A 23,324-nucleotide genomic window follows, 5' to 3' on the forward strand; every position below is an offset into this window, starting at 1 on the left:
ATGCCCCAGCCTTAGCCTCTGAGAGCCTGTTTCCTACGTGTGGACAGTGTCAACAGTCCCTCACCTACCTCTGTGAACTTGTCAGCCACCATGTATCGCACGCGCCACGACTTGTCCTCAGCAGCCTGGCGCAGGGTGGGCATTACCAGGGCCTCCAGGTCCTCCTGGGGCAGGAGCTGGGCGATGTTCACGCATGCCTCCACCGCCAGCAGCCGCACCGAGTCCTAGAGAGAGGATAGGGGTGGGGAGAGGGCAGCAGAGGCCCTGTTAGCACTAGATTCACTTCCTGCTGCAGAGCCTGCCAGAGGGAGGGGGGAGGGGCCAGGAGTAGAACCCACCTGCTCGTCAGAGGCCAGGTTGGAGAACATGGGGATGATCTCACTCTTGACATTGTCCAGCTCCAGCACCTTGGCGAACTCCCCCAGCTTGGAGGCTGCGGCCCGCCGCACCATGGGGGTGTCATCTGAGCACAGGTTCCGGAAGTACCTGGGGGTCGGGATGGGATGGGGCTCAGAAGGAGGAGTCCCTGGGACCTTGGGCAGCAGGCAGCATGGCAGAGCAGACAGCACACTGCAGCAGGTCCTGATTTGCCCGGTGACCTTGGGCAGTGAGGGGACCTACCCCACAGGGCACTGTGAGGTTTAAATGAGTTCCCGCGTGTGAACACGTAGCAGCCTATCTGTCTGCACATAAATCTGTAGAGAACGGCAGGTGCCGGTTATATTATGACCACATAAAACTGTGCAGCTGAGATGCGGGTCTAGGCCACTCAAAGGTTTTACCTTTCAGCAGTGACTGCTCCTCTTGGAGGCGTAGGGGGCCGAACACACATCTCTAAGCACATGTGGGCAGCTGTCCACCAGTACTCTGGGTACGTAAGGGCTCAGGGCCTGGGCTTGCTGCTCAAAAAGTTAAGTGTGTGGGGAATGGTGGGTGGACGGAAGTTCAGAGGGAGGGGCAAGCTCTCGTCCAGTTAAAGCCATGTTCATTCATTCTTCCCAAAGGCAAGTCCTTCCTGCAAGGAATTCCCTGGGGCATCAGGCCCAGGGGTGGCGAGGGGAGGAGGCTGCCAAGGGTCTGGACCGGGGCAGGCCTCAGACTGCATCATGGGTCACTTGTCCACGCTTTTATGTGCCAGATTCTGTTAAGCACTTTATATGCGGTAATTCTTTCCTCACAAGAACCAAGGGGAGGAAGGAACTGTCATTATCTATATTTCCTAATTGAGCAAGAGGCAGTGCCCTTGGTGACACAGCTTCTTCAAGGGGGGAAGGGGGTGCTGGGAGAGCTCAGGGGTGTTTAGGACTTGGGAGGCCTCAAGGGGCTGGGGCTTGAGAGAAGTGGACCAGGCGGAGAGGGAGGCTGAGCTTCAGGGGCCACAGCTGGGACTCACTGTCGAAGTTCCGCCTTGACGGCACTGGACACGCGGGGGTAGCAGACGGAGAAGAGGCCGCAGGCCGAGGTGCGGGAGGTGAACCAGTCGCCGCCCGCCAGCCGCTTCACCAGCGGCACGAAGTGGGCCTCCAGGTCGGAGGGCGAGTGCTCATGGGAGATGGCCCGCAAGGACTCCACTGCCTTGTCCCGCACCACCGTCTCCTCCACTGTGGCCAGCGACTCCAGGGGCGGCTGTGGCACAGAGCACGAGGTCACGAGACGCTCCCTCCCCACCACTTCCAGCCCTGGAGCCCCCACCGAGCCCCTCTGTGGGTTCATTTCTAACCAGAAACCTGTGATCACCCCATCCCAGCCTTCATGCAGACCTCATTTAGGGGTCCTTCAGGGAGCTTCAGTGGGGTGGTCCATGAACCTCAAACTGTCCACGCCTTTCTGAGGAGAGGGCCACCACTGCCACTAGCACCTCAGAGTGTAACAATCCTAGTGACAGAGACGGGAACATCTCCGCACTATGTGATCCAGGCAGGCCACCCTGTCGCCAGCTCGGAGGAGGAGGGTGGTTCTAACACACTGACTCCTAGGAAGCAGGTCCTCTGTCTTCATTTGAGAGAAGAGGGACCTGAGCCGACAGCCTAGTAAGAGCTACCCATCAGCCTCTAACCCAGGCCACCTGCTCCAGGGCCTGGAGGGTTGAAAAGCACAGCTGTGGTCTCTGACAGGCGACCGCATCAGGAGCTCATGTTAGTGGGGCACCCTCACCGGTTTGTCAGGGGGAGGCCTGGAGGGACACCTGATTGCTCACCTTTGTGTACCCAGAGCCCAGCAGAGCTCCTAGCACAGGGCAGGAACTCAGTAATCAGTAATGAGGGAGACTCAATCTATTTTGTTTTGTTCAAATAAAGGCTTGGAGGTCTGTAATCTGAAGACCAGTGTGGCCTTACAGGTATAAGGTGGCAGAAAAGAGCCCTGGCCGGTAAGTTCAGTGGTTAGAGTGATGGCGCATGGGGTCCTGGCCAGTGCCTGGGATCTGGGTTGCAGGTTTAGAGTGGGGGATCTTGTGGGAGGCAGCCAATCAATGTGTCTCTCTCAAATGGATGTTTCTCCTTCTCCCCTTCTTCCCCCTCACCTCTCTCTCTAGAAATCAATGGAGAAGGAGGAGGGAGGGGGGAGGGAGGAAGGGGGAGGGGGAGGGGAAGGAGGAAGAGGAAAAAGGAAGGAAGGAAGGAAGGAAGGAAGGAAGGAAGGAAGGAAGGAATGAATCACAAAGGATAATACTGCCAGGGCCCAGACAGGTAAGAGAATGAGGCACTGAGCACAGGTGACAGATGGGGACGACAAAGAGCAGAGACCATGGCATGTAGCCCAGGGAGGACAGCTGCTTCCCAGCTCATCACTGTCACCACAGGGGGGACACAGCTTTACCGGCTGGTTTTCCAAAAGTGGCCAAAAGGGCCAGGTTTTAAGTGTGAAAAAAATCTCATCTAACACGTGCTACAACGTGGATGGGCCTTGAAGACACTATGCTAAATGAAATCAGCGAGTCGCAGAAGTCCAGGTATAGTAGGATTCCTGTAGACCCAGAGGGTGTGGGCAGGGGATGGGGACGGGGGGTGGGGGGTGTGTGTGTGTTGGGGGTATTACTGATTAATGAGTACTAAGTTTCAGTTTGGGAAGGAGATCTGGAGACAGATGGCCGCCTACCATGTGCATGCACACAGCACTGTACACTTAAAAATGGTTAAAATTGTAAAAATTCATGCACATTTTACCACAATAAAACATTTGAAAAATAATCAAAGTGTTTGAAAATCTCATTTACAGAAGGTTGGCAATGATTCAAGAGGAAAACCTAACGCTGTGCTGGCCTGGGGACCCCCAGTGTAAGGCCTTCCTGCTCTCTCACAGGCTGGATTCAGGGCCGGCTCACGGCCAAGGTGCAGTGGAAGGGTGATGTCACTGGGCTACTGCAGGGACTGGCACACAGATGGCACCCAGTGTTTACCGAGTGACCGGAGTGATCTGTCCTGGGGACTGAGGCTGGGTGTCATGGATTTATGCCCCTGTGGGTGACTGCAGGGACAGGTTCTTACAGAGCGGTGCCAGGACCACCCACAGCGGGGGCACCCAGGAGGCCTCCCCCCGCGCACACCTGAGGAATCACTCCAGGGCGGGGTGTAGGAAGGTGCAAGTTCAGCAAACGCCAAGTGATGCTTTGGCACAATGAAGACCCAGTGCCATGGGGCCTGGCTGTAAACAACAGAGGGTGAGGTTCTCAAACTGAGACCAAGCCTGGGAGGGAGGGAGTGAGGCCTGAACCTAAAATCATCTGTTGTCTTCTGAGATGGTCCAGACTCTCAAAGGGATCCACCATTCCAACAAGGTTAGGAGCTGCAGGTAACAGAAACAATCCTGGTGCTGCAGCTGCACTGAGTCCCTGTGAAATTACTTCCATTTCACCACTGTGAGACCGAGGGCAAGTCGGGCCTGAGGCCCCTCTGGGTTCCCACTGCCCACAGTCCTTGTTCATGTGTGTGGAATGAACAAACTGCACATACCCATTTCTCCTTTTTTCATAACTTGTCAAAATCCAGATTAATGCCTCCTCCTCCAGGAGGCCTTCCCTGACCACTCCTCCATCCCATCTAAACTGGGTTAGGTGCCTCCTCTGAATTCTAAAGGCTCCAGCTTCCCTCTTTCCCAGCTCTGAGCAGCCTGTGAAGCAACCAAGTGCCCTTTGAGAAGAGTACAAAGGGGAGGTCATGGTTAAGAGGCAGGGGCAATTCACTCAAACCAGTCTGTGCCTCAGTTTCTCATCTGTGAACGGGAGCATGTCCCATCACTGTGAGAAGTGATGGGTCACTGTAGGGCCTCAGGATGTCTGTGCTGGGCAGTCCCAGAGGTCACATGCGACTTCCCCCTCCACCCGAAGGAAGTGGGGTTCACTCACTGAGAATGTTCTGTGGGAAGACCCTGACCTGGCTGGAGAAGGACCCTCGGTTCCAGTGCTGGCTCCCAGAAAGCCTGAGTCCCACCCCCATCTGGAGCCCTGGGGTTCTCAGCAGTGTTTTCTGCTCAAGTCCCCTGAGAAGATGCTGAAAGCTATGCATTCTCTCCTCAGAAAAACTGACAAAGGCCAGGGCTGCAGAGAGCTCCATGGCGTTCAAGGGCCCCTTTCAGGCTAGTCCTCGGACCGCCCATTCCTCATGTTAGGCAGCCCTGTGCTATGTAAAATCCAAGCAATCCCATTTCACAAATAATTTTCTGTGTACACACAGATGAAAGCTCAGATACCAGCACTGAAGGGCAATTATCACACCTCCTGACTTAATGCTGTTTGGGGAAAAACAAACTATCACATTTGCTGAAATCCAAGATACCAACAATTCTAAGAAGCACATTATGTTATACACCACTAAAAGGAAGAAAGGCTGCTGACAGTTAAGACACCATCAAGTGCAGAGGCCAAGTATGAAATAGGGGATTATAAACAATGAAATACAGAATTATTGGGAGGAACGCAATGGCCCAGGGGTCCGAGGAACAGAGAAAAACCAAGGGCCTGGGCCACCTCTAAGGTGCTTTCTTCCCAAATCACAGACTGGAGTACCACCCAGAGGCCAACGGGGGTCCTCCCTTCTCCTCTCCCAAACAGCAGTTAATGTTAGTATCTGACCCGTCTCCATGTCCCTGGCCACCACCAAGCACAGGATCAGACTGGCAGGCAGTGGGATAGGGGCCTGGGGGAGACTCAAATGGACATACTTGGAATCCCAGCTCTGCCATGTACTAGCCATGCGACCTTGCACAAGACACCCAACCTCTGGGCGCTCCGGTGGCTCATCTATAAAAAGGAAACTCTCGCCCTAACCGGTTTGGCTCAGTGGATAGAGCATCGGCCTGAGGACTCAAGGGTCCCGGGTTCGATTCTGGTCAAGGGCATGTACCTTGGTTGTGGGCACATCCCCAGTAGGAAGTGTGTAGGAGGCAGCTGATTGATGTTTCTCTCTCATCAATGTTTCTAACTCTCTATTCCTCTCCCTTCCTCTCTGTAAAAAATCAATAAAGTATATTTTTTTTTTAAAAAAAGGAAACTCTTCCTACCCCAAAGGGTGGACATGACCACGTAACACATGGCATCATGACAATGGCAGCTAACACCTGTTAGTAGTACTATGTGCCTAGTACTGTGCTAAGGCTCAATTATAAAGATAGGTGTTAATGACTTCCATTTAGAGATGAGCAAAGGATAGCACAGAGAGGTTAAGTAATTTTTACAAGTCACACAGTAAATGAGTGGTAGAAGCTAGCCTGCCTCCTAACCCAAAGCCCTGACTTGTTGGATTAAAGTAAATGTCCAAAGCCCATCTATTCTGAGGAGATGACTCCGAAGCACCTCCTATATTCTCCCCTCGCTGACCCCCAAGGGGAAGGCAAGAGCACTTCCCGTCTCCAGACTCACCAGCAGGCAGTGCACATACTCCGGGCCTCCAACCAGCGTGGTGAAGGTTCCCAGCTGTTCCGCCAGGGCCAAGAGGACCTCATCCTCATCGTAGATGGTATCTGTGGGACCAAAACAGACTCTGTTCCAGTCCCATCCGAAGTCTGACTCCAGCCCCTTAAGAAGCCAAGCTGGGAACACGCAGCTTCACACTGCTTCTCAAACTATGGGCACTCACTGCCCCCACCCTCCACCTGGGCTGGCACAGAGATCAAGGCATGGGCCTGGGTCGGATGACAGGGCACATGCCCCGACTGTGGGCTTGATCCCCAATGGAGGGCATGCAGGAGGCAGCCATTGATAATTCTCATCATTGATGTTTCTCTCCCTCTCACTTCCTCTCTGGAATAAATAAAAACATATTTTTTTTAAGAAGTCTTATAAAAAGAAAAGAAAATGCTCTGTTCTGATGCTAAACCCGAAAGCCATTCTCCTCCAGCTCCATCCTATCTTCCCTGAGGTGGTGGGAACTGCTGTATTCTTAGCATCTATGCCAGCATCCTAACTTCCTGAGTTTAAGCCAGGCCTATGGCAATCCAGCCGGACTACATTTCCCAGGCTCCCCTGCAGCTGGCGTGGACACGTGACTATGCTCTGAACAATGGGGTGGGAGTGGAAATGGTGGGTTCCAGCTCTGAGTCACCTCCTTACCACAACCCTCTCATGGTGTCCTCATGCCCCCACCTTGTGGGGCTCCTCCTCTTTTCTGTACTTGAAATGTCAGGCCTAAAGGCAGATGTCAAGCTACTCTCCTCTGCCTAAGGGAACCTGCATTCCTAGGTCTTTACAACAAAACCAGGGAGTGCTTTCAGGGCAAACCTGGGATTTCCGAGCTTATTTTCACTAGTGTTTGCCTGAGTCCGAGTCTTTAAGTGGCAGGTTACTTTGCAGCTCCACGACAGACTGGCATGTGACTTGACTCACCGTGGAACCCATGTCTCACAAATTATGGCCAAAATTTACCAACACTGGCCCCATTAACACAGTGGGGACATTAGGTGGTAATTTCCCCCTCCTAATGCCGATTCTGAACGTTCTGTGGAAGCTCAGGGCTTTCACCTTTTTCCGTCTGAAACAGTATGAGCTTTTCCAAAGGACAGTGTATCTGCCATTTACTATTTTGAACTTTTGCCATTTCTTGAAGCCCAAAGTAAAGAAAATCTGATGTCATTTGGGATTACACCAGCCCAAAGAAACCTCTCTCTTGAATTGTGTGACTCTACAATGTAATAAGGTAACACATACATTAAACTCCCTGAATCTTCACAACAGCCCCCATCTGTCTGACACGATTATTTCCATTTTACAGATGAAGCAATGAAGCCCACTGAGGCGAGGACGGAACGCAGACAGCCTGGCCCCAGCATCTCTGCTCTTAGTTGCTGTCTCCCAAGTTGACGTCCTGCCTCTGGCTTTCTTTCACCCATCCCAGCCCTCACTACAATTCTGCCTGCCCGCTAGGTTTATTTTTGTCCTTCTCATGCCCCCACCCTCCACAAACTATCTATACCTGCCTTCATCTGCTGGATTAAACCCAAACCGCTACCTGGCACCCAAGGCCAGCAAATTCCAACCCACCATCACCCACCTGCCACTGTGCCTGTCCCAGGTGAATCCCCAGGTCCCAGCCGGCCTCCATTTGCTGTTTCCTCCTGCCAGTTTCCCTCCCCGGACTGCCTTCCCCATGGCCCATTACAGAATTACCAGCAGCACTTCATCCTCCCAGCGACCCCGAGTTAGGTCTGACTCTTACAGGTGAGGGAACTGGGGCAGGCAGGTGGAGTGGCTCCCCCACGTTTATCCAGCAGGTTGGAGGTCGGTGGCACCGCTGGGTTTCAAACCCAGGTCTCTCCAACTCGTTCTCTCTCTGCAACTATCTAACCCCTTGTTATACTCTGTGCCACGCCCCTTGTCCCCCGCTGCCTCGGAGGTCATCCCTGTCTCAGCATTCCAAAGCTCTCAAGTCTCTCCAACAGCTCATCAGAGCAAGCACCTGGTTCAGGGCCATCTGCTCTGTGTCACGTGTGCAGATGCTGACTGTGGGACTGAGGCTTTAGGCTGTGGTTTTATTTTATTTATTTATTTATTTATTTTTATATATTTTATTGATTTTTTACAGAGAGGAAGGGAGAGGGATAGAGAGCTAGAAACATCGATGAGAGAGAAACATCGATCAGCTGCCTCCTGCACACCTCTCACTGGGGATGTGCATGCAACCAAGGTACATGCCCTTGACCGGAATCGAACCCGGGACCCTTCAGTCCGCAGGCCGACGCTCTATCCACTGAGCCAAACCGGTTTCGGCTAGTTGTGGTTTTAATTAGTACAGAGATGTAATGGGAATCACGGGAAAAGAGGATTTACTAGTAATTGGTAAATTTACTAGACATTGTCCTAAGGGCTGTGCCTACACCTTCGCGGACAGGAGTGCTCAGGACAGGCTACTCATTCACATTTAAGCAGCACTTAACACATGCTGGGTACCCGGTATCTATTTCATCGTCCTGTCAGGTTATGCTATTATGCCCACTTCGCACATGAAGAATCGGAGGCAGGCAGATGTGAAATACCTTGCCTGAGGTCACTCAGCTAGAAGTGGTAGAGCTTGCATTTGAATCCAGGTAGTCGGGACCCTGACGCATTAACCACGTGAGTTTGGAGCCACATGACTAGATAACATCCCGAGTCAGCACCTGTGTGACCTTGGGCAAATAGATCCTCTCATCATGCCTCAGTATCCTCATCCAAAAAATGGGGGCAATCTTGCCTAACCATAGGAGTTGCTGTGGGATTAACTCAGATAATGATGGTGACTTACATCTACTGAGCACAGGCGCCGGTCTGGGGACTCTAGGTGAATGAACTCAATCCTCTCAAGGGTTTAGCACAGTGCCTGGCATTGTGGCAGGCATACAATAAGTATTAGCAATTATTATTATTATTATTATTATTATTATTATTATGATTATATGCTCATCCCCATTTTACACATAAAAACTACAGGGAGCCCAAGCCACAAGCTCAGTGGCTAGAGCGACAGTCCTTGGACCAAAGGGTCTTAGGTTTATGGTCTAGGGCACATACTTCGGTTGCAGACCCCAGGCCCCAGTAGGGGCACATGCAGGGAGCACCAATTTATGTGTTTTTCTCACATTCATGTTTCTCTCTCTCTCTCCCCCTCCTTTCCACGCTCTCTAAAAAAAAAAAAAAAAACCAATGGAAAATATCCTCCGGTAAGGATTAACAACAACATAAAAACACTATACAGAGAGTGAAGTAACTAGTCTAATCACTCAGCTTCTAATGGTTGGAGCTGCAATTCACACCTGCCTAAACCTGTCTCCAGACCCCTGCCCCTAACATTCCAGATCATTCCTTCAGAGAAGGACTGCACTTCTCCTCACAGTCCCTGCGCACCCACGATGTCTAGCAGAGGGCAGACACTTGCAAACGACCTGTTAAATCCACAGCGAGGCCCCTTACCCAGCAGGCACCACCTGACAGCCCCCACTCCACGTGGGCCAGGAGTGCACGTGGTTACCTGTCAGGAAGGGCAGAAGCTCACTGCGGGTCCTCTCCACCCCGAGGGCCAAGGCGATGGTGGACAGCTTCTTGATGCTGTTGAGGCGAAGCTATTGAGAACAAGAAAAGGAGGGGAGAATGTGAGCAAGCCCAGGGGTAAGAGAGTTCGACAGCACCTTAAACTAAGTGTGTGTGAAGACGCCAAATAATAACTTTGCAAACACCTACCAAGTGCCTCTGTGACCTTGAGTCGTGAAGTTAGCATGGGAGCAACCCCTCAGCAAAGCAGCTTTGGGGTCTTACTGAGGCGATGCCCACTCAGCAGCCCTTTCCAATTCTGTGGAAAACCCCACCTGGCCTCGCCCCCACCCCCCAGCCCTCCACTTTCATCCCCTCTTGCACTGAGCCCTGCCGAGCACACTACACATCACACTGTTTTTAACAGCGGCAGCCACGTCACAGTGCACTTACTCTGTGCCCTCCCACACTCAGTCTTTTAACTCTGATGATAGCCCTGAGGTCAGAGGATTATAAGCTCAATTCTATAGAGCGGAAACGGGCTCGGGGAGCAAGTACCTTCGAAGGGTCACCCAGCTCAGATGGCACGGAGCAAGGAATGAAACCCAGGACTGTGGGCTGACAGTGATGATAACAGAATAAACAGCACTATAACAACATTGCTATAAAAACAGGAGTAGCGTTAGCAGTAGTAATAATACCACTAGTGTAACAGGTTGAATAGTGGCCCCAGAAAGACATGTCCCAGTGCTGGCCCGTGTAGTTGTGAATGTGAAGATAGGGAGCCCTTGTGAAATAAGAGAAACATATCCCCCAGCTCCTGGCACGGAGCTCCTAAAGCCTGGTAATTTCCTGAGTGATCGGTGTGCCTTTTGTTCTAATGAGGTGACTGTGGGTGAGCTCCTGGGTGGGGACTGATCACCCGAAAGACCAAGCCACGATTAGAACCTTGGACCTTTCAGCCATACCCTCCATTTTCCAGAGAGGGATGGAGACTGAGTTAATGATCATGCCTACACAATGAAGCCTCCATATCAATCCCCAATAGTAGGGGTTTCGGGGAGCTTCCGAGGGAGTGAACACCTCCAAGCACCGGAAGGGTGATACACCCCAACTCCACAGGGACAGAAGCTCCCACTCTGGGCCTTCCAGACCTCGGGCCTATGTACCTTTGCATGTGAGCGCTCATCTGCATCCTTGACCACAGAAGACATTGGTAAGTGTGTCTCCCCGAGATCGGTGTGCTGTTCTAGCCAATCATCAAACCCAAGGAGGGTGTCAGGGAACCTCTAATTTGTAGCCACGTCCGGCAGAAGTTGTGGGTAACCTGAGGACTTGCCATTGGCGTCTCAAGAGTGTGTGTATGCGTGGGGGGGGGGGGGGGGGAGTCTCACGGGACTGAGCCCTTAGCCTGTGTGATCTAACTGGTTAGTGTCAGAACTGAACTGAACTGAACTGAATATGAATAGCAGGGCTCCCAGCTGGTGACACAGAGAGCTGCTGGCTGTGGGGAGCTCCCCCTGCATCTGGTGTCAGAAGTGTTGAATGTGACAGTGAGAGAGAGTAAAGGAGATACACAGGAAGAGCGAGTTTTCTCTGCAGAGGCCTAAACCCAATGACAGTGTCCTTAGAAAAGAAGACACAGAGACACAGAGAGGGAAAGGCCAGGTGAAGACAGAGGAAGATGCGCCCACAAACCAAGGAATGTCAAGAGTTGCCAGCAGCCACCAGAAGCTAGGAGAGGGGCTTGAGTTTCCTCGGAGCCTCCAGTTGGGACCTCATGTGATCCTCTGGAGGCAGGAAGGTAAGCACGACTGACACCCCCTTTCCCCACTGTGCGAAGAGGCTCGGAGAGGCAGAGGCACCGGCTAAGTGAGCACTGAGAGAATGGGGACTCCGAACTAGCTGTGATGGCCCGCTGGCTGTGAACTCCTCCCCCTTGTTTCTCCATCTTGACAAAGGGGTCTCCCCTCCCCGATTCACTGTGCCATCGCCAGAATGCAATGAGATCACGTGTGTGACAGGGAAGGGGACATGCTCACGAGTAAGCCACTGCCAGGTACAAGTGGGAACTCTCTTCCTGGAAGGAGAAGCAGGGCAAGAAGGGACCGGGCTCCCTCAGCCTGTCTTTTCCTGGGCCCAACGGGACTGTGGAGAGGTGTGCCAGGGACACATCAAGTTCCCTTTGAAAAGCCCTTAGGGCCTCGCTGGCATGGCTCAGTGGCTGAGCGTCAATCTATGTATGAACCAGAAGGTCATGGGTTCAATTCTGGTCAGGGCACATGCCTGGGTGGTGGGCTCAATCCCAGCCGATCAATGATTCTCTCTTATTGATGTTTCTATCTCTCTCCCTCTCCCTTCCTCTCTGAAATCAATAAAAATATATTTTAAAAATAAAAGTCCCTTTGGGATCACAGACAATGAGGAGAATCTGATGAAATGCTAAGGTGGCCTCCCCTCAGAAACACCCCCCCACACACACACATTTTTGACACGACATCACTAGGTTTTTGGACTACCTGGGCTTGAGGGGGGTCCAAAAACTCACCTTCCTGACTGTAAAGGACCTTGATGAGATTAAGTATTACAAGGTCTGCAACTTATTTTCAGCCAAAAAATAAAACGAAGAGATTTTTTAAAAACCTGAACATGGTGAACACTAACAGAGAATCTGGCTGCTAAGTATATGGCACTCACTGCACTAGCTCAGAAGTCAGAGGCTCTCTGTAAATTGCCAGAAAGTAGTTTCAGCTTTGCGGGACACAGGGTCTCTGCCCCAACTACCTGACTACGTCCTTGCAGCACAAAAGCAGCCGCAGAACCAGACATGTAAACAAATGGGCATGACTGTGTTCCAAAAAAAGTTTATTTGCAAAAGTACACAGCGGGCCGAAACCGGTTTGGCTCAGTGGATAGAGCGTCAGCCTGCGGACTGAAGGGTCCCGGGTTCGATTCCGGTCAAGGGCATGTACCTTGGTTGCGGGCACATCCCCAGTGGGGAGTGTGCAGGAGGCAGCTGATCGATGTTTCTCTCTCATCGATGTTTCTAACTCTCTATCCCTCTCCCTTCCTCTCTGTAAAAAATCAATAAAATATATTAAAAAAAAAAAAAAAAAGTACACAGCGGGCTGGATCTGGTCTACAGGCTGCCGTTTCTGGCCCCTGCACTAGTCTTTCGGTGTTCTGTATGTTTGAAGTCTTCCATAATAAAATGTCAGGGGGAGCGGTGACTCAGTTCCCTATTTCTTTCCTTTGTCACCTTCAAGCTGGGTCTCTGGGTTCTTCTGACAGCTGGGCTATGGGGAAATGTACACATGAGCCAGGGCCACCCCCTGAGGACAGTGAGGAGGGCCAGAGAATATCATCATAAGGCCAGTAACAAGCAAGAGCAGCTAACAATTACCGGAAGTTTACTATGTGCTTGGCAGCAATCAAGGACTTGGCTTGGATAATTAAAATACTCAATCCTTAAAACTTGGCTCTGAGGTAGGTATTATTACTAGAATCCTCCTTTTAGAGGGGAGGCCACTGATCCACAGTGAAGCTGTCACTTGCTGGAAAGCAGCAGAGCCAGGACCAAAAGCCAGGTGCCCTGACTCAAAATCTCGACATCATGCTGTCACTTAGGGAAGATGCCCAAGGGGTGGGCCCATGAGAATCAGGCCGTGCCTGTCATGGTGCAGAGCCCCCTTCCTTCCACTGCCCTCCTTGGCGATTCCAGCTTGGGTTTCATGAAGAACATCTGCTGCTTCCTTCAGCGAAGACAGCACCATAAACGCTTACGAAAGGCAGCACAGGGTGACGCTTTGGAGCCTCACTGCCTGTGTTCAAGGCTAAGCTGCTTTGCATATTAGCTGTAGGACCTGGGGCCACACTTCATACCTTTCTGAGCCTCAACTTTCTCACCTGTGAAATGGGATTATAATACCTACCCTCAGAAAGTTACTATGAGTACAAAGTTACATACTACTGGGAATGCCTTAGCACCAGACGTAGATCAGTAAGGGCAGCGTCCTGGTTTTGTTTGGGCTCCAAAAAGGGCACGAGTGGCAGTTGGCTAGCTTTCCACCAAGGTCTCTTTTCCCTTCTCCCATAGTGACAGAATAAAGACAGAAAAAAAAAAAAAAAAAAAAAAAAGACAGCAAATATTTCCATAGTACTTACTATGTGCCAGAACTGCTCCTGGTGTGCCAATGTTTTAACTCATTTTACCCCCAAAACAACTGCGAGGTAAATATAGGATCACCCATTTTATGGCAGAGAAAAGGAAGGCACAGGAAGGTTAAGAAACCTCACACACTCGTAGGTGGCAGAACTGGGATCTGAACCCTAGCCAGCTGGCTCCTAACCAGTAACCACCAACAATCTGTATTTCTGGGTGTTTTTTTAACGTGGGAGGGACAGGAGTGCGGGGGGGGGGGGGCTCCCATGGACCCCTTTAGTAGGTCTAATGACGACCACAGTTTTGAACTAGAAGTGAGCGTAAACACTAGAAGTATCTGCAGCGGTTGGAATGAGCTAGGAACAGTGTCATGATTGCCACTGGTGACAGAGTCACAGGTTTGCTAACACTACTTACAACATGCTCTTGTAATACTAGAGTTTAGAGTTCATAATAGAAGTTAAATTTGAATGAGAGTTTAGTGAAAATAAAGATGTTACTCTTCTCATCCAAATGCATGGACCTGCCCTGGGAACACAGATGGGAGCTCCTACACTGGCTATGCCGCTGCTCCTTAACCCTTGCTTTTCGGCTGCGCACATGACCCCCACTCCACCCCACCCCCAAGAAAAGACATTTCCAAATCACCTTTGCGTCTGGATGTTACCATGAGATTAACGTCTGGCCAATGAAATCCAAGTGGGAATGGCGTGTGTGACTTCTAGGGAGTGTCCTTATGGGGAGACTGGGTGACAGCCTTTTCCCCTCCTTTCTGTCTGGAATGGAGCTATGATGGCTGGGGCTTTAGCAGTCATCTTGAGACCTTGAGGTAACCTGGGGGTGGGGAGGGCAGAATGGAGGACATGCAAGCCTGACACCCTACCACCACAGAGTACCATTTCGGCTTGGCTTGCCACCAGACTTTTTTTTTCCACAGAGTAAGGGAGAGGGAGAGATAGAAACATCAAAGTGAGAGAGAGTCATTGATCAGCTGCCTCCTGCACGCCCCACACTGGGGATCAAGCTCACAACCCGGGCCTGTGCCCTGACCAGCAATCGAACTGTGACCTCCTGGTCCATAGGTCCATGCTCAACCACTGAGCCACGCCAGTCAGGCACCACCAGACTTTTTGATCATGAGTCAGAAATAAACTTCAAGCTCATTTAAGCCTCATTTATTAAGCGTTTTCCTATTACTTACAGCCAAACCTAATTCCAACTAGCTCAGCCCATGACCTAGTTCTGGACAGAGACATTAAGAGCAAGTCGGCCGAAGAGCTTCCAGGAAAGATTTTCCTCCTTGACAAAAGGGCGGACACGGAGCACCTCTGCCCTAGCATGGCCCCTGCTTTTAGCGAGGACTTACTGAGAGCAGATGCTGCGGCAGGCTGTGACCACAGGAAGCAGGCGAAAAGGACACACTCTGACCCAATTATGTAATATCCTTGTTAGTAATAACGGGGAAAATGACCGCTTTTCTTGTTTCCGTGACCATGATTGGGTTCTCTGTAACATTTCTGATATAGAGTAGCTATTAATATCGCTAAGAAACCTGACCATTTAAAGAGTGCTTGCTATGTATGAAGCTCAGGACTTTACACACGTTCTCTCTTAATACCACCTTTGTGTTTATTTTACAGTCGAGGAAACTAAGGCACAGTGAGGGAATGCAGGTCACCTAGTGAATTTGTGACAGAGCCTGGAACATGAACCCATGTTCCTCATCACCACTTTACCAACTTCTTTTCTGGTTTAAACTCTCAGAGGGCAACCTTACTTCTAGTTCTGTTTCACCGAGAGCCCAGCCACTCTATAAAAAGGCGTGGGAGCCTGTCACGCCCTGTTTCTACGATGTGGACACAGCATGCTATTGCAAGGTCTTAGACAGTGGCTAGTAACTGTGTGTCTTTACAAATCATTTAATCCTCACAATATCCTGGCCTAGTGTGTCTTCTACCCTTTTTTCCCATTTAACAAAGAAAATCAAGGCCCAGGAGGGTTGAGTAACTCATAACATGGCCAGACTCCTGTCTGCCTCCTCCCACGGAACTGCCTCCTGTGCATCACCTCCAGGCCTAGACTTTCCTTTAAGGATGGAGCAAGGGCCCTAACCGATTTGGCTCAGTGGATAGAGGTCGGCCTGCGGACTAAAGGGTCCGGGTTCAATTCCGGTCAAGGGCATGTACCTTGGTTGAGAGCACATCCCCAGTAGGGGGTGTGCAGGAGGCAGCTGAGTGATGTTTCTCTCTCATGGATGCTTCTCTCTCTCCCTCTCCCTTCCTCTCTGTAAAAAATCAATAAAATATATTAAAAAAAAAAAAAAAAAAGGATGGAGCAAGGGACCACAGCCAAGAATGCAGGCAGCCTCTGGCAGGTGGAAAAGGCAAGAAAACAGATTCTCCCCTACAGACTCCAGAAAGGAAGCAGCCCTGCCTACACCTACATGAGAGCCCAGTGAGGCCCATCAGACTTCTGACTCCCAGAACTCTAAGATAATTCATTGGAGTCCTTTTAAGCCACTCAATTTGCCTCAAGAGTTTCCTGGACCAGGGCTTCTCTCAGTCTCACCACTGTGGACATTTTGGGCAGATAATTCTTTGCTGGGGCGGCGGGGGGGGGGGGGGGGGGGGGCCTGTCCTGTGACCTGTAGGAGGCTTAGCAGCTTTTTTTTAAAATATATATATTTTATTGATTTTTTTTTTTACAGAGAAGAAGGGAGAGGGATAGAGAGCCAGAAACATCAATGAGAGAGAAACACCGATCAGCTGCCTCCTGCACACCCCACTGGGGATGCGCCCACAACCAAGGCACATGCCCCTGACCAGAATCGAACCTGGGACCTTTCAGTCCGCAGGCCGACGCCCCATCCACTGAGCCAAACCGGTTAGGGCTTAGCAGCTTTCCTGACCTCTATTCACCAGAATCCAGTAACACTCCCCCAGTTGTGACCATCCAAAATGTCTCCAGACTTCACCAAATGACCCGGTGGGCAAAACCACTGTCATGACCTGCCTGCTCTCTCCTCCTGGCAGGCTCTTCCCCAGCTTCCTCTGGGAGCGGTGCCATTGGGGTCCCCTCTTAAAGCTGCATCCTCACAGGGGCCTCCCCTGACTGCCCCCTGTGCCTGCTGGGTACTCTGCCCAGACAGCCTCCTGGCTCCTTCCCTGCCTCCTCCTTCCGGTCTTTGCTCCAACGTCACCTTCTCAGCAAGGCCTTTCTTGATCACTCTTGAGAACTGCACTCCCAACCCCTCTTCATTTTTCTCCTTAGCACTTACCCCCATCTAACAGACGGCACATTTTACAGATTTATCGTGTGGTCCATGTCTGTTTCCCTGCACTACAAGGTAAGCTCGGAGAGGCCAGGAGTCTTGTCTGGTTCCCTGTGCCTAGAACAGCGCCCTACAGAGTAGAGGCCCGCCCCTCCCCAAATATTCACTGAGTCACTAGCACAACATCCTACTGTTTCCTTCCCATCTCACATGCGTTATTCATGTATTCAGCTGTCTCACCTGTCTCTTGTGTAACAACTGTTGTCACCACTAGATCCTCAGCACCATACCTGACATGTGGCAGGTGTCCAGGGAACAAAGGGGGTTCGTACAGCGGCCCTACGAACTAGATAATTAGCTCCACTGGAGAGAAGAGGAAACCAGGGCTCGGTGTCTGTAAGAGGAAGAGCCGGCTGGCAGCACAGCCACAGCCTCTGTAATTCCAGAACCTCAGCGAGCGCCTGGGCCCCGGAAGACGGGCTCCATTTCATAAACAGGGAAACTGAGGCCCCGAGGGCGGATGGGCCCGCTTCGCCACCACGCTCCATAATGAGAGCTGACATTTATTGGGCTCTTTACGAGAGACCAGACACCGTTCCGTTACAGTTGTGTTAACTCGTTCGGTCCCTCGCCACCCCGCAAAGAGGCCGGGACTATGGTTTATTATCAGCCTACACTTTTAGGGAAAGCAGAGCCGCCCACAGCAGGGAAGTAATCTGCCCAAAGGTCACGCGGCGGGTGGGAGGTGGAACCGGGTGGGCAGACCGTGAACTCCTCTCAATCCCTCGCCAGCCGGGCTCAGCGACCTGAGCCCCCCTGTCCCACTCACCACAACTGTCAGCCCCTTTAGTAAAATGCCCACGCCCCGCACAACGGGAGGGTCCCAGGAGCCGGGCGGGATTCCACCTCTTTCATTCGTTCCTAAATTTAGCAAGTTCCCCCCTTGAAGGTGGGGTATCTTCGCTAGCTTCCCTCAAAGAAAAAAAAAAGAAAAAAAAAAAAAGCAAACCAGAACCGGCAAAGAGGGAAGAAATTGGGAAGACAGCCTTCACCTCTCAGTCCCGATTTGGGGAGCTGACCCCACAGCGCTGAGGCCCAGTCGCCGAAACCCAGATGGAGAAAAACCTATCCGGGTCGGAACAATCAGGTGGCCCTCCCCCACTCGGACCCATACCCACAGGGTCATTCAGCAGCCGCCGCCAAGCCCCGAGCCCTCCCCTAACCTCAACCCAGCCGCCGACCCCCTTGCGGGCCGCGGCCACCTCGGTCCCCGGCTGCCGCGCGCACTAGGGCAGGCCCGGGACCCTCCAGGTTTGCCCTCGCTCCCGCCCTCCGCTGGGCCCACCCCCAATCCCGGGCGCCGTCTCATCGATTCCAGGCATCCGGACAGATAAGAGCTGGATGCTGATTGGCCGCCTCCCCCTTCCGCCACTCCCAGCAAACACCAAGCCTTCTCCGCGAGGGTCGCCCGTGCCCCTTGGTCCCCCATCCCGCCTCCCCCAAGTCTCCCGTGGCCTCCGGACCTGAACATCCTCATTGCGGAGCTCGTCTATGAGCACCGCGATGGGGTAGAGAGAGTCGTCGCCGTCGGCCGCCGCCATCTTGGCTCCGTCCCGTTCCTGTCAGACTGCGACCAGCGCCGTGCTGAATCCGGGCTGGGCGGGGCACAGCCGGGAGGAGGAGGAAGGGCGAGCGTGGGGGCGCACGAGCCACTTTACAGGGGCTGCCCTTCGGTCATTGCCCGCCCCACGCTGGGCCGAGCCCGAGTTTCTTTGGTCCGGACAAACGAAGTCCACGCCCACTTCCAATTTTCTATTGGTCGAAGGCCTGCCAGAGCAGGGTAGAAAGCGGAAGTGCGTGGTATCTCAGCGACCAACATTGAACCCGCCTACGTCGCTACTAACAACGGCCGAGACGAGCAGTTGTTTCTAGCCAATGAGGGGCAGGATTGGGAGGAGTCGACGGCTGCCCTTCTGCGAGTCCTGCAGAAAGCTTCTGCGCCTGCGTCACTAGGAATGCATGACATCATGTGGGGAACTGAGACAGTCCGCAGGTTTTGGCTTGTGAGGTCGCTGCTTCGTAGGCTGGCGGGCGGACAACCCGCGTCTTTTGTGTCACAGGAGGAGAATGTGAGTTTTTGATTTATGCCTTGTTATGCCGAGGCCCAGAGAAGGGTGGCGACTTGCCTTAGTGTCTGGATTAAAATAAATCAAGCCCCTGGGGACCCTTGCATCTGATTCCTGAACCCTCTTTAGGCACATCTGCCTCCCCTCTTGTAACGATTGGCGCTCCTGGAAACTTAGAACCGTCTGGGCAGCAAACAAATCGTGCTTTATTTTTTTTAAATTCATTTTATTTATTTATTTTTCTTTATTGATTAAGGTATTACATATGTGTCCTTATCGCCCCATTGCCCCCTTCCCCACCCCCACTCACATCGTGCTTTTTCATGCCAACAAGCCTTGCCCAAACGGTGCCTCCTACTTAGAGAGCTTTCCCTATTCAATTCTCAGATCTTGACATAAATGTCACGCTCCCCCGCCCCCTTCCCTGTCTCACCTCAAGCCCCCAGAGCCACAATATCCCGCTTCCTTCTCTTTCAAAATTCCCAGCCCTGGAGCTTCGGCTGTGACTGTGCCTTTGAGCCTGTCTCCTTTCACAAACGGAGCAGGGACAACACAGCCCCGGAGCCTGCACTTTTAGGACCACGCTCACTGAGGGAGTTGGGAGATGGGGAAGGGGCGGCCTGGGGTACTCCTGCCCCTTTATTCTGACACTTGAAGGGCAATCTTGAGTTGGGTTCCTGGACAGGCCTGAATAGCTCAAGCATCTTTTCCAAAAAATCTTTACCCAGACCTAGCTGGTTTGTCTCAGTGGATAGAGCGTCTGCCTGCGGACCAAAGGGTCCCGGGTTCAATTCCTGTCAAGGGCACATGCCTGGGCTGAGGACACCATCCTGTGTGGCAGCCAATCAATCATTCTCTCTCATCATTGATGTTTCCATCTCTCTCTCTCCCTCTCACTTCCTCTCTGAAATCAATAAAAATATTTTTAAGCCCTGACTGGTTTGGCTCAGTGGATGGAGCGTCGGCCTGTGGACTGAGAGGTCCCGGGTTCGATTCCGGTCCGGGGCATGTACCTTGGTTGTGGGCATATCCCCAGTAGGGGGTGTGCAGGAGGCAGCTGATCTGTGTTTCTCTCTCATCGATGTTTCTAGCTATCTATCCCTCTCCCTTCCTCTCTGTAAAAAATCAATAAAATATATTTTTTAAAAAATATTTTAATATGTATATGTATATATTAAAAGAAAATTTTAATATATATATATTAAAAGAAAAAAAAACTCTACCCAGTCTAGTTAGGAAACTCCCAATAAAGGGGGGGTCTTGCATAATTCAATCCTTAACCTCCATATTTGCATGATCACCCCCCAACTCACCAGCTCACTGAGACTACGGTTCTTCATAGCTAAGGGTGCACTTTACATATCTTAAAATTTCATTTGTCAATTATATCACAAGCTGAACAAAAAAGTCACAGGTGTGCCATGCAGCCGTAGCCTCTGCATCAGAAACAGGTTTAATCAGCACCTTGATTCTGGTCAGACTCTCCAAGAACAGGCCCTTACCATCGGCATCGAAATGAGTGACCCAGCCCTGACCGGTTTGGCTCAGTGGATAGAGCGTCGGCCTGCAGACTAAAAGGTCCCAGGTTTGATTCCGGTCTAGGGCATGTACCTTGGTTGCGGGCACATCCCCCGTAGGAGGTGTGCAAGAAGCAGCTGATCAATGTTTCTCTCTCATAGATGTTTCTTTTTTTTTTTTAAATATATTTTATTGATTTTTTACAGAGAGGAAGGAAGAGGGATAGAGAGTTAGAAAACATCGATGAGAGAGAAACATCGATTCAGCTGCCTCCTGCACACCCCCTACTGGGGTTGTGCCCGCAACCAAGGTACATGCCCTTGACCAGAATCGAACCTGGGACCCTTCAGTCTGAAGGCTGACGCTCTATCCACTGAGCCAAACCGGCCAGGGCTCTCATAGATGTTTCTAACTCTCTTTCCCTCTCCGTTCCTCTCTGTAAAAAATAAAAAATAAAAAAAATAAATGAGTGACCCAGACAATTATTACAGAACTGCAATCAGTTTCCACAGTTCACAGCCCCAAAGTGGGGTGCCCTTAATCTGCCAGTTTTCCAAGTGGCACACTAAACAACTAGCCACTGGCAGCAGTCCAGGTACCTGAGAACTGACCAGTGACGGGAACAACCACATCTAATTTCAGTTCTGCACAGGTGGTATTAAGACTGAACAGCCGCCCTAACCGGTTTGGCCCAGTGGATAGAGCGTCGGCCTGCGGACTGAAAGGTCCCAGGTTTGATTCCGGTCAAGGGCATGTACCTTGGTTGCGGGCATATCCCCAGTGGGGAGTGTGCAGGAGGCAGCTGAATCGATGTTTCTCTCTCATCGATGTTTCTAACTCTCTCTCCCTCTCCCTCTCCCTTCCTCTCTGTAAAAAAATCAATAAAATATATTAAAAAAAAAAAAAAAAAAGACTGAACAGCCCCAGGGCCCACAGGATACCAGCAGGTTTCAGCTTAAACCACCAGTGAACCAGCGCCCTGCACTTAGGGGAATCTCAGAGGACTGGGGTTCCCAGTGCCAGTGGCTTTGGCTAAAGTGTGGAGCTTAAAATTTCCTCTGTAAGGGACAGGTACCACATGTTCCTGTAAAGTCAAGGTGTTGCTGGGTCAGTGTAGCTTCATTCTTTTTTTTTTTTTTTCAATATGTTTCGTTTTTTTAATTGTTTTTTAGAGAGAGAGGAAGGGAGAGGGATACAGACATAGAAACATCGATGGGAGCCTGACTGGTGTGGCTCAGTGGTTGAGCATTGACCTATGAACCAGGAGGTCATGGTTGGATTTCTAGTCAAGGCACAAGCCCGGGTTCTGGGCTCAGGCCCCAGTAGGGGGCGTGCAGGAGGCAGCCGATCAATGATTCTCTTGTGTCATTGATGTTTCTATCTCCCTCTTCCTTCCTCTCTGAAATAAATAAAAATAATTTTTTTAAAAAGAAAGAAACATCATCAATCAGCTGCTTCCTTCTCACCCCCTGCTGGGGATAGAGGCCGCAACCCGGGCATGTGCCCTGAACAGGAATTGAACCAGTGACCTCTTGGCTCATGGGTTGATGCTCAACCACTGAGCCACACAGGCCAGTCTAGCTTCATTCTTGAATATGCACTTTGTAGGATTCGCAGGAACTTTTGGGCCCTTCCTACCGTGTGAGTAGTGGAGTCCAAGTTGACTCTCTCCAGAACTGGAATACCAAGCCTGTTGAAAAGGAGACAGCAGGCCAAAAATGGAGTCACTTGTAGGAAACCCCACATCAACCAAACGAGACATAGTACCGAACCTGGCAGTTTCAAGGGCTCTTGGACTGTAACCTTCGATCACTCCACCTGGAATTACCTGGTCAGCATCAATGAGGTAAAATTCCTCAAATTCCATTCCCCTTACAAGGGCAACCTTGCTGGAAACCATGTGTTTTTGCTAAGAATTTCCTTTTCCCACCTTTAAAAATCTTTCATTTTATGGAGCCCTTTGGAGTTCCTTTCCACTGGCCAGATGGGATGTTGTCTGATTAAGGAATCATTGAATGAAGTCAATCTGATGTTTAAATTGACTTGTTAGAATTTTTATTTAACAAAGCCAGAGAAGTGCATGTTCTTCACACTTCAGTTTGGAAGAGTCCCAACTAGTAAGCTAATTAGTGCTTTCAAAAGTGTACCTGAGCCCTGTGATTGAGCATCGACCTATGAACCAGGAGGTCGCAGTTCAGTTCCTCCTGGTCAGGACACATGCCTGGGTTGTGGGCTCAATTCCCGGTGTGGTGTGTGCAGGAGGCAGCCGATCAATGATTCTCTCTCATCACTGATATTTCTATCTCTCTCTCCCTTTCCCTTCCTCTCTGAAATCAATTTAAAAAAAAAGTGTACTAGTTGCCCTGGCTGGTGTTGCTCAATGGTTAGAGTGTTGGCCTGCGCACTGAAGGGTCTCTGGTTTGATTCCCAGTTAAGGGTACTTACCTAGGCTTGCTCCCCACCCCCGCAGGGAATGCGCTGGAGGCAATCAGTCTATGTGTGTCTCGCCCATAGATGTTTCTGTCTCTTTTCTCCCCTCCTCCGCCCTCCCTCCCTTCCACTCTCTCTGAAAAAGCAATGGAGCCCTAACCGGTTTGGCTCAGTGGATAGAGCATCGGCCTGTGAACTCAAGGGTCCCAGGTTCGATTCCAGTCAAAGGCATGTACCTTGGTTGCGGACACATCCCCAAGTAGGGGGTGTGCAGGAGGCAGCTGATTGATGTTTCTAACTCTCTATCCCTCCCTTCCTCTCTATAAAAAAATCAATAAAATATATTTAAAATAAATAAAATATATATTTTTTTAAAAAGCAAGG

General features: G+C 51.1%; 1 protein-coding gene across 2 annotated transcripts in view; it reads right to left on the reverse strand.

Moving 5' to 3' along the window:
- PPP2R1A (protein phosphatase 2 scaffold subunit Aalpha) overlaps positions 1-18,623 on the reverse strand; it is a 29,849-nt gene extending 11,226 nt beyond the window's left edge. The window contains exons 1-7 of one of the 2 annotated variants that reach the window (XM_080645743.1): positions 18,090-18,151; positions 14,244-14,429; positions 9,435-9,525; positions 5,855-5,955; positions 1,394-1,626; positions 339-486; positions 69-224 (exon numbers count right to left, since the gene is read on the reverse strand). In XM_080645743.1, coding sequence (XP_080501869.1) covers positions 69-224; positions 339-452 — 270 coding nt within the window. In that variant the 5' untranslated portion in view covers positions 453-486; positions 1,394-1,626; positions 5,855-5,955; ... (1 more) ...; positions 14,244-14,429; positions 18,090-18,151. Of the gene's footprint in view, positions 1-68; positions 225-338; positions 487-1,393; positions 1,627-5,854; positions 5,956-9,434; positions 9,526-14,243; positions 14,430-18,089; positions 18,152-18,389 lie in introns of those variants that run through there. The other variant, XM_080645742.1, reaches the window with a different exon arrangement.
- Between the last annotated feature and the right edge of the window lie 4,701 nt (positions 18,624-23,324).

Source organism: Plecotus auritus, assembly GCF_963455305.1.
Source record: "Plecotus auritus genome assembly, chromosome: 10".
In the NCBI taxonomy this organism is placed as follows: domain Eukaryota; kingdom Metazoa; phylum Chordata; class Mammalia; order Chiroptera; family Vespertilionidae; genus Plecotus; species Plecotus auritus.